The sequence below is a fragment of the Arachis ipaensis genome, chromosome B05 (genome assembly GCF_000816755.2).
Source record: "Arachis ipaensis cultivar K30076 chromosome B05, Araip1.1, whole genome shotgun sequence".
Lineage (NCBI taxonomy): Eukaryota > Viridiplantae > Streptophyta > Magnoliopsida > Fabales > Fabaceae > Arachis > Arachis ipaensis.
Genome location: NC_029789.2, coordinates 1,190,717 through 1,202,369, shown reverse-complemented (window position 1 = coordinate 1,202,369; position 11,653 = coordinate 1,190,717). Strand labels below are relative to the sequence as shown.

The 11,653-nt window shown below is 30.1% G+C and overlaps 2 protein-coding genes across 2 annotated transcripts in view; one reads left to right on the top strand and one right to left on the bottom strand.

Annotated features, from left to right (window-relative positions):
* On the bottom strand, nucleotides 4,453-5,497 carry LOC107639921 (uncharacterized mitochondrial protein AtMg00810-like). Its single transcript, XM_016343484.1, has 3 exons — nucleotides 5,218-5,497; nucleotides 4,709-5,002; nucleotides 4,453-4,625 (listed from the first exon to the last, which is right to left on the bottom strand). The coding sequence occupies exons 1-3, from the start codon at nucleotides 5,495-5,497 to the stop codon at nucleotides 4,453-4,455; spliced, it is 747 nt and encodes a 248-aa protein (XP_016198970.1).
* Nucleotides 10,372-11,653, top strand: part of LOC107642336 (ABC transporter B family member 2) — a 7,537-nt gene continuing 6,255 nt past the window's right edge. Inside the window, exons 1-2 of the mRNA XM_016345649.2 lie at nucleotides 10,372-10,900; nucleotides 11,544-11,598. Of these exons, the coding sequence (XP_016201135.1) occupies nucleotides 10,622-10,900; nucleotides 11,544-11,598 (334 nt within the window). The 5' untranslated portion in view covers nucleotides 10,372-10,621. The remainder of the gene's footprint in view (nucleotides 10,901-11,543; nucleotides 11,599-11,653) is intronic.

Below are 11,653 nucleotides of genomic sequence, written 5' to 3'. Positions count from 1 at the left end.
TTAAAAGATAAAATTTTGCAAGAATCATAAATGAAAAGTAAAGACAGTGAAAAGAATCCTACAAAAATCAAACTCGAACGCAAATTCAGAAATTCTTTAGAATATGAGTGTGTTTGAGTATATTTCTGAATAGAAAATCTAACCTTTATTCCCTAAAACTTATTAATATCTATAACCTACTTCTATAACCAACCATTAATTACACGACGTTGTTTTGTATGCGAACTCTTAGGTAACTGTTCCTGCTCTTTTACCCACAAACATTACCAATAAATTCCTCACTCAGAAAAAACTTTCGACTTCTCTACTCATGTAACTGCTCGATTTTCTTTTCGAAAATCAGTTCGATCCTTCATTCAAGTACTTGTTCGATTTATCAAAGTTTCTAAATCGAGTCTATGTCACATAACTTTCAATTAATGCTTGCACGTACTTCTTTTCGGTTTCTACCTCCTTCTTGACATTTCACTAGCATTTCGAATAAGTTTGATCTTTTAAAAATAATTATTTTGACTAACAATAACATTCTTATAAAAATTTATTGAATAAAAAAGACATGAATAAAAATATGAATCTTATCTGGATAATTTCTTGCATATTTCAACGGCAAATAAAAATTGTTATTCTATTCCATTATATTCATGTTTGTGACATATCATTGGTTCATTTTTACTGATTAAAAATAAAATTTCAAAATTTAAAAGGCTTAGAATCCTCGGATTAACTCCTCTCTCTTTTTATCATTTCCGACATTTTAAGATATTCTGATTTTAAAGTATTTAAAATATTCTCGTTTTATCTTCAAATAACACACTACAAAAAAAAAAGTTATTTTAACACTTTATTTTTTAACATCATAATTAAATGTCAAAATTAATATATATTTTTGACAAATATCACAAATGTCAAATTCTCTATATTTTTTTGATGAATAATTTGACCGTAGAAAATTACTTCTTAATTTTAACACTCATTTGTTTTCAATTTACTCTAATATTTCTCTTTTTCTTCGAACTCTGTCAATTTTGACATCACACTGCTCTCAGTTTGGAATTATACTACCCATTCTTTATCTTCAAAATCTCAATTTATTATTCAATTTCAAAATCTCATTTCATTCTTTGTTAAAAATTTTTGTTGAAAATATTTTATGGTCAATAAGTATCAAAATAAATAGTATTTTTGACGGTTAATAAATATTACAGAAAATATATTCTCAAATTTTTCTAACAAATTATTTTTAACAGCTAATATTTATCAAAATAAGATTTAAACTTTTTTCACAATTACTTATATGTTAAAAATACTATTTTTGACAAAATTTTTATTAACATATTTTCTTAGTTAAAATAGTGTCAAAATTTATTTTTTTTGACAAATTTTAATTCTTTTTTTACACATATAACCCTAAAAAATAATTTATATTGTTGCAGTGACAATATCAAACATAAATACGTAACTATTTTTTTTTTTTCATTCTCCTTTGTTTGCAATGCAAGTTGCTTTGTTCCTATCGTCATCCATCTTCTTCATGGATCTCATCCAATAAGGGTGATGACTTCTTTGCGGCAATCAAGCTGGTGGCAAAAACTAACATCTCTCCGATCCAACTTCAGAAAGAAGCGAGATACAACCACGATATGGTATGGTGGTTATTATATATTGACTTCCGAATCCAAAGTTGGAAACGAAAAGGCATGTAGAGATGATGGTGCATGCTAGTGGTATAGTCTTTATATTATTGGTAGAAACTCAAGTGTAAGTGGTCTTTATATAAAATTGTTAGTAAAAAATGGTTAAATAATTTTAATATATTTGACTAAATTATTATCTAATCAATTTTTATTTTTAATGTACAATTTACAACTGCATGAAAATATTTACCTGCCATGAATCACTTTCAAACAAGATGTAAAAACATTTACTTTTGTGTTTGTTAGAAACAAGAGACTAAACTAGAGAAAGGATTTGTATGTTTATTCAAGTTGTCTAAAATGATACAATATAAAAGGGTATTTATAGGTACTAAGAGAATCGTAATAATAAAGACGTAATCTTTTATAATAAATAAATATTCAGATATACTAAATAATACTAATTGATCCTAATTATATTCTAACATCCCCTCAAACTCAAGTGACAAATTGAATTTGAAATTTATTTAAAACAACGAAATAAAGAGAAAAAAAAACTGCATAAACTGATAAAACGGGTGCAGACAGAACTGCTGGAAGAAAGCGCAGATGGAACTGCTGCTTGTCTCTGAAGGAAGTGCAGACGGAACTGTCAGAAAGAAACGCAGATGGAACTGCCACGAGAGAACGCAGACGGAACTGCCGAAAGAGAGCGAAAACTATATGATTTCTTCATGAGAATATGTAAGCAGCGGATGACAATGGTGTTTGATCATTGGACTCGAAAAAACACAAGACAGAGAAAATAGAAAAAAAAAACGCAAAAACTACGTGATTTCACCGCAAGGAAAACAACCTATCCTCTTAAAGGAAGATATCATGGCTCTGATACCATGTTAGAAACAAGAGATTAAACTGGAGAAATGATTTGTTTGTCTATTCAAGTTATCTAGAATGATACAATATAAAAAAATATTTATAGGTACTAAGAGAATCATAATAATAAAAATATAATCTCCTATATATATAATAAATATTCAAATATACTAAATAATACTAATTGATCCTAGTTATATTCTAGTGTTTATGTGCCTATTGTTTTTTAATATTTAGAGGTAGTTCTCAAACACTTTTCTAGTTTAAGCGTGCAAGTTTTCAAACACAATTACTTTCATGTGCTTTTTAGTCTTCTTTTTTTTATATATTTTGTTAAGGATAAAAAATTCAAGTAGCCAGACTTTGAACATTTTAGTATATAGCACGTGGCATCTTATGATGGCAATACGCCAATATTATTCTTGTTTGGATATATGTTGAGATATGTAATTAAGATGAATATCAAATTCTATATAGATATTATGAAGGACCATGTGTATGTGTTAACAATATATGTTCAAAGTGTTAAGTGTATATATGATATATGTGGATCAAATTAAATAAAATTTTAAAACTTTTCAAATTAAAGATTAAAAAGAAAAAAAAAAGTCAAAAGTGGACCATAGTTCTATATACATGTATCTCTAGCAACGTATATATCATTGTAGTTGTGGATAAATCCATATTAATAATAAGGTTGCATTCCTGAGTTAGCTGGTTAGGTTGTGGATAAAATGGCCATAATGTGTAATTAATTACCTATAATTTATAGGTAATTTTGTTTATTAGTAGGTGGAAATTATATCATACCGATTTTATCTTTTACAATATAATTACACAAAGTATTCATTCTCACATGCTCAGCTACATTATTAATTAGTGATAAATATTATATGATTACTAAATATTATTATTTTTTGTTAATATTTAATTAAAAATAATTTTTTTTTTTTTTTAAACACAACATTTTTGTTTATGAACTCTACATTTCTTTTTTATTTTTTTCTCTTGAAACTCATATATATTCTTCTTATGATTATTAGGGAATAATAATAGCTAAAATCTTATTTATTTATTTCTTTTAACAAAAAGCTAGCACTAGTTTTTGTAGATAGTAATTTTGTATTACGTACAGACATCGATAATACAAAATAACTGAACTGAAAACTAAAAATAATAAATAATGACCATATATATTATATTTAAAATATAATATAAAAAAGGTTTAATTAATTTATTAGTTCTTTTAATTTTACAAATATTTTAAATAAAATTTTAAAGTTTAAATATTTTTAATTAGTTTTCTATACTAGATTTTTTTTTAATTTTAATTAAGTTATAACTTATTAGTAGTTATTATCTATAGAGAAACCATATAGTAACTGATGTAACAGAGTCTTGATATATTAGTGAATTAGTAAAAAATGCTAGCTTAGCTTTTTTTTACTGGTTTAGCTTTTAATTGTGGTAGCTAGAAGGCTTGTAATCTCTTCTTCTCTTAGGCTCATCCGTATATAAATACGCACTGCAGAAGATAAATACAATAATAGAATTTATACTCATTCATATCAAAGCTAAATTTTTATTTTGTTAAACAAATCAATTCTTATATCGTATTCTTTTTTTTAGATAGACTTATCTACAAATTTAAAAAATTTTAAAAAATTGTGTGAAAAACGGAAGCTGAAAAAGGGTTGTGAAGCTTGAATGATAGAGAATAATGGAAAGGGAAGTAGAGAGAGAAGGTTCTAAAATCTGTTTAGTAGAAAAAAAAGTGATTTGGGTAAAATGGCAAGTTAACAGAATCAGTTAGCAAATCCTACTTTATATACCAACTTACATGATAAATATCTTAGGTTAATTAAATACAATAACTAGTAACTAACTATTAATCATAAATGCTAACTAAGCTAAGTATGCCAATCTATTATAATTAATACATTCAGGTAACATGTCCCCTCAAGCTGGCAGTGCTTGGTTGATGAAAATCAAGCATGCCAAGTTTGGACACACAAGAATCAAAAGGAGCACGAGATAAAGGTTTGAAGAACAGATCCGCCACTTGATCTGTAGTGATGATTGGTAGGAGATGAAGCAGGCCACTAAGAAGCTTGTCTGAACAATGTGACAGTCGATTTCGATATGTTTGGTACGTCCGTAAAATACAGAATTAGCTGCGATATGTCTGGCTGACTGACTATCACAGTACAGAAAAATTGGGAGTTTGTAATCGATGCGGAGGTCCTTCAACAAGTAGCTGAGCCATTGAGCCTCACAGGTGGCCACAGCTAGTGACTTATATTCGGCCTCAGAAGATGACCTGGAAACAGTAAATTGCTTCTTACTTTTCCATGAAATGAGCGAAGAGCCTAAGAAGAAACAAAAACCAGTAAGGGAGGGTCGCGTGTCAGGGCATTGTGCCCAATCTGAGTCAGCGAAACCAGAAAGGCGAAGCTCAGAATCTGCTGCAAAGAATAGCTCCGAGACCGGAGCTGTTTTGATATAATGAAGGACATGATATGCTGCTTGAAGGTGAATATTAGATGGTTTGCTGAGAAATCCACTAAGTTTACCCACTGCGAACTGATATCTGGACGCGTGTTAGTAAGATACACTAATCTACCAACCAATCTACAGTATTGTGAGACGTCAGAGAGTGGCGTTCCTCAGCTCTTAGAAAGCTTGAGACTATACTCCATTGGCATACTCGCTGGTCTTATGCCCAATAGGCCACACTCATCCAAGAGATTTAGAGCATACTTCCTTTGATAAAGAGCAATTCCTTTGGCAGTTATTGCAACTTCAAAGCCAAGGAAATATTTCAAATTTCCCAAGTCTTTAATCTTGAATTGGTGATCAATGATGGTCTTGATGGATTGAATCTCAGCGATATCATTTCCATCCAGGACGAGATCATCAACATAAGCGAGGATCACAGTAAAGGAGGACTCGAATTTGTGTTTTGTAAACAAATAAAGAATAATCATTCTTCAACTGTTGGTAGTCGTGAGCACGGAGAACAGAACAAAGCTTAAGGTTTCACTGCCTACTAGCTTGCTTGAGTCCATAGAGGGACTTGTCAAATTTGCAAACCAAATCGGGAGAGGAAAGCAGTAATCCTGGAGGAGGCTTCATATACACTGTTTCCTTCAACTCATCATGAAGGAATGCGGTATTTACATCCAATTGGTGATAATGCCAACCCTTGATTGCAGTGAGAGCAAGAACCAATCGCACAGTAGTGATCTTAACAACTGGACTGAATGTGTCCATGTAGTCTAAACCATATCGTTGTGTATAGCTCTTTGCAACTAAGCGTGCTTTGTGCCTCTCCACTGATCTATCAGGATTAAACTTGACTTTGAACACCCAACGACAGCCAATAGTTTTCTTCCCTGGTGGTAACAAGTTTTAGTTTGCTCAAGTGTCAAAAGTTCGGCGTTAATGATATTTTTCCAACAGTCTTCTTCGACGGCTTCTTCATAGGTTTTTGGCTTATTGTGTGTGGAAACAGCAAGAGAAAAATTCAATTGGTTAGTGGACAGAGAAGAGTAAGACACTGAATTTGAAATTGGATATTTACATTTTAAAATTGGCATAGCTTATTGAGCAGTGATATTATTTGCACAATGAAAATCATTTAGATATGTTGGTGCTCGCCTAGTCCTACTAGACTTCCTAAGAGGTGCAAGGTGAGGTAATGCATGAACGTCTATGTGAGTATGTGCATGAGACAAGGATGAGGCTTGTGCATTAGAAATTGAGCTTGCAGTGTTATGAGGAGTAGAATCTGTGACGGAAGTTGGTTGATGCTGATGCAAATTTGGAGTTGAATGCACATGTTGGTAAAATGAAGGATGATCATGATATGCAAAGGGGTCTGTCCATGAGACAGGTGATGTAGTTATGACAGCAGCAGGGTTGACATTTGAAGAGGCAGTGTTGGTTTTGAATGGAAATTCAAACTCATAAATATGACATTTCTAGAAAGAAAAATTTGCCTTGTTTTTAGATCATAAAGAAGAAATCCTTTGATCCCTTCTTTATATCCTAGAAAATAACATTTTTGAGCTCGTGAATCCAACTTCTTCCTAATTTAAGTTAAAGTGGATGCAAAGACAAGATAACTAAAAAATTTGATGTAGTTTAAATCAGATAATTTGTCATGCAATTTTTGAAAAGGGATAGATTTTGTAAAATGGGACTAGGGATTCTATTGATGAGATGCACAGCGTGTGTCACTGCTAAATTCCAAAAAATTTTTGGAACATTTGATTGAAAAAGTAGAGTCCTAGTCACTGTAAGAATGTGTTGGTGCTTCCTCTCAACTATTCCATTTTGTTGAGAGGTTTTCATACATGACTTTTGCTGTAAAATTCGTCTAGAAACAAAGAGATTATGCAAGTTGAATTCCGGACCATTATCTGATCTGACACACTTGATGATTTTTGAAAATTGAGTTTCAACCATTTTGATGAAGTTGGGCAGAATTAATGAAACCTCAGATTTATTTTTCATGAACTTAATCCAAGTAAAACGGCTATTGTCATCAACGATAGTAAGAAAGTACTTAAAACCAGAGGTAGATACAATTAATAGAGGGCCCCAAATATCAACATGTATTAAATCAAAAGGCGAGTCAGCTACTGAACTACTAATAGGAAAAGATTTTTTTTTTTATTTTGCAAAATGACAAGGTTCACAAACTACAGCATTATTGTTACATTTAATGAAAGAAAAATCTTTTTGCAGTGTTTGCAAAACTGAATTATTCAAGTGCCATAGTCTGCTGTGCCATAGTTGTGACTGTTGTGTAGACAAGACAGTATTTTTGGATGTGTGATGCAGTGTTTATGATTAATGTTATGCAATACAATGAGCTACAGTGTGATCATTTGAGTGATCTAGGACATATAAATCAGTGCTGCTTTTAGCTGTGCCAATCATCTTCAATAGATGGTGATCCCAAATCTGACACCATGTATATGAAAACAAAAATAGACAATTCAATCCCTTTGTAACTCGTGAAACTGACACCAAATTGAATTTAAAGACAGGAATTAGAGAACATTCTCTAAGTAAAAAATTTGTATTAAAAATCACTGTGCTAGCAATAATAGTAGTAGCAATTGAGCCATCAGGCATGTGCACAGTAACGGGTTCAATATTTTTGAAAGACTGAAAAAACATTTAGAGAAAAACAAACGTGATCAGTAGCACCTGTGTCCACTACCCAAGTATCTGATCTAAGAAATTTTTTATTAACAGATAAAGATGCAGCTAAAAGGATACTTTTGGTGATCTGTAAGTCTTTTGGCTCAGTTGATATAGTGATTTGGTTGATAGTGTGATTAGATTGAGTTGACTGTTGTAGGATGGACATTAAAGCAATCCGTTGATCATTGGTTAAGCTATAACTTGGATTCTCGCCATTTTTAACAGCAATGGAAGGTAATCCACTAATTTCATTATTTTTATCAGTGAAAGATGCTTCCACGTTTCTGCAAATGCAGGGGAAGGCCATGCTTCTTGTAGCATGTATCAATAATGTGTCTTGTTCTGCCACAAAAGGAGCACTGCTTTGTACTCTGATACTATGTGAAAAATGGAAGCTAAAAAAGAGTTGTGAAGCTTGAATGATAGAGAAGAATGAAAAGGAAGTAGAAAGAGAAAGTTCTAAAATCTGTTTGGTAGAAAAAGAAAGTAATGTGGGTAAAATGACAATGTTACAGAATTAGTTAACGAACCCTACTTTATATACCATCTTACATAATAAATATTTTAGGCTTATTGAATACACTAACTAATAATTAACTATTAATCACAAATGCTAACTAAACTAAGTATGTCAATTTGTTATAACTAATACATTTAGATAACAAATTGTTATATCTTTTATTAAATAATGATAGAGATTAATTTTTTTTTCAAAATTTGACAAAAAAATTGATTTATCTAACAAAATAGAATTAAAAAATCACTTAATGATTAAAATTTATTAAAAATTAAATTGTTTAACTAAAAATTTTCAAACATCCGATTTAGCTCTAAAATATAATTCTATTAGTAACATATACTTACGGGGCACTTCTTGATGTAGTGAATTAGTTCTTGTTTCAATTAATGTTATGTTCAATGTATAGATGAATTATTGGTTTTTCATCTTTTTTTTTTGTTTTTTGTTTTATATAGATGAATGATTAATTGACAAATTTAAACTCTATTTAAACTAAAGCGAAATATTTGCAATCTGAACGGTATAAAAAAAGCCATTACTGCACAAACATGTGTTTTTTTATTTTTTTAAAATTAAAAACAAATTATGCAATTGCAAATTAAAGCGTGTTATAACCAAATATAACTTATATCAATGAGTTATAATTCAAATGGCATAATCTTCTCATACTTAATTAGAGATCGTAAGTTTGAGTCTTCCTATCTATAATTAAAAAAAAAAAAACAAGTACAACTGATTACTACTTGTTTATAATCTTATGAAAATGAAACGAGTAGCGCCATATTTTTCCTATCAATTATATTAATAAATCGTGAAATAGAATCTATGAATTTTTAAGTTATATCTTTCCTATCAATTATATAATGGTTGATAGTTAATAAATAAAAAAGAAGAGAAAAATCATAATTGAGAAACATGTTTGATAAAATATAAAGTCAATATATAGTATAAATTAAAGGCACATACGGGGTAGGAATTAAGAAAGCTAACATCTTAATGGTTAAGGAAAAGTTTCCTGCTACAAGTATCCGTACCATACATCTTATCTTATTTTTCCATGTAAAATATAGTAGTATAGTATAGCATAAGGTGGAATCTTATCTAATTTTACACAAACAAGAAAAATTGAACCACAACAACCCCGGAACCTTCATATTTTGATCGATATTACTCCCCTTCCCCATGTCTAAAGTTATTTCCCTCTCATGAGTTGTAGCCACAGCGCAACCAAGTTGTCACTAATTCAACTTATTGGAGCCTACATGCATATAGCAAAGTCCAACAACTCATTCTCAATGTAATTTAATGCACTATGAGAGATAAAGAAAGAGTGAAAGAGAGAGTAGATTCATGTGTGTGCTTTTTTCTGGGATATCTATATTATTATGCTGTACTTGTTTATTATATTTTAAATATACATATATGTATACATCTACTTTATTAGTTATTAAGATACTAATTATAAGAAGGCAATAAAAATACATTTGTCACAAAAAAAAAAACCAATTTTACTCTTATTATTATTGGTGACCTACGTGATGAGGGTTTTATGTATTTTGTCACTCGTTATATGTCAAATTGTCAATATATATTTAATTTTTTTTATCTCATTAAACAAATAAATACACCATATCTATATCTCTAATGAACATAGACAACATCCAAACTGACCTAATATATATAACAAGTCACATTTTATGTGTTCTGAAAGTTGTAATTTAATTTAAATTAAGTGAAAATTTAATATGACGGCGTGTCTAGTTAAAAGTTTGGCATCCATCTTATCTAATTATTTTAAAAGATTAACTAACATGTTTCCTAAAATCACATGTTAACATTATTAATATTATCTTTTATATATACAAAATTCAAAAATTTATATAAATGAAAAAAAAAGATTAAATGGTATAAAATCAATCCTGACAATATCCGCTGAAATAAAAAATTGATAGTATCAATTCTTAATCTGGTGAATGAAGCCACAATTTTCTTAATATATGCTTATTATTATTATTATTATTATTAATATTATTTTAATATTATGTTGAAAGGTGCATACTATATACTACTCTCTATCTTCTTTTCTAGCTACTAATAAATATTCCATCTTCTTTTTTTCACCATATATTATGGCACATCCACCACCTCCTACCCCATTATTCCTCACTTGTTAGTTCCTTCAATACAAATCACAATCACAACAACGAACGTGACCACCTTCCTTATCTTTCTTCTTCTTCTTCTTCAATACAGCTACAACTACAACTCCTTCATCATCATCATCATCATCATTATCACTTTTTCTTATTACCCTTTTTCAGCACTTTTGAAGGGTCATATTCTTGTTAGTTTTGCTCTCTTTTTGAGGCCAAAAATGTCAGAACGGGGTGCATTCTCCGTTGATTCTGCCATGGATGCTTCTAACAGTAAAGGAGGAGAAGAGAATAAGAAGAAGAAGGAGCATAAGATTCCTTTTATGAAGCTGTTCTCTTTTGCTGACACTTATGATTTTGTGTTAATGGCCATTGGATCTGTTGGGGCGTGTATTCATGGTGCCTCTGTTCCTGTTTTCTTCATCTTCTTTGGCAAGTTGATCAATGTCATAGGTTTGGCTTATCTGTTTCCTAAGGAAGCTTCTCACAAAGTTGCTAAGGTACCTTTTTCTTAGTTTCTCTTCTCTTGTCTTCTTCTTCTTCCTCCTTCTTTTTCTCCATGCATTCACCTATCCGCCCATAAAAAAAAAAAAAATCATATTTTTTCATTTCTTTCTTGTCCTAAGCTATAGCTAGCTAGTGAGATCATTAGATGTGAATATACCAACATGTCCTCATGTAGTTCAAAATATTTCAAGGGTATTTTGGGGTTTTACGGACCTGAAATTTCGATCAAGAAATTCTTAATTTTCTATCCTGTAGTGTTTTTTTGAGGTACGGAGATTGAGACTCAGTATCATATTTGTTGGTTAAGAGATTGGTATTAAAATTTTTGTCTCTATCCCTAAAATTTTAATATTTCAGTACCTAAAAAAAAGTAGAAACACAGGAGACTAAAATTTTTAGAGATGAAGACTGAAATTTTAATAACATTTTAATTTTACCCTTTGTACAAATTAAATTAGAATTTCATTCTTGTTTCAATTTCTGTCTCTCACTTTGTACCAAACAAAATACTAAAATTTATTTCAATCTCTATTTCTTAGTCTCTGTTTTTCAATCTCAATTTTTTTTTATTTCTGTCTCTCCACCAAACAGTAGCTTTAAGTTTTAATATTATATAACTTTTTTGGAATTTTGCAGTACTCGTTGGATTTTGTGTATCTAAGTATAGCAATACTATTTTCATCTTGGACAGGTATGAAATTATTCATTTTTGCCGTCAATTTATTAACGTTTTAATATATGATCAC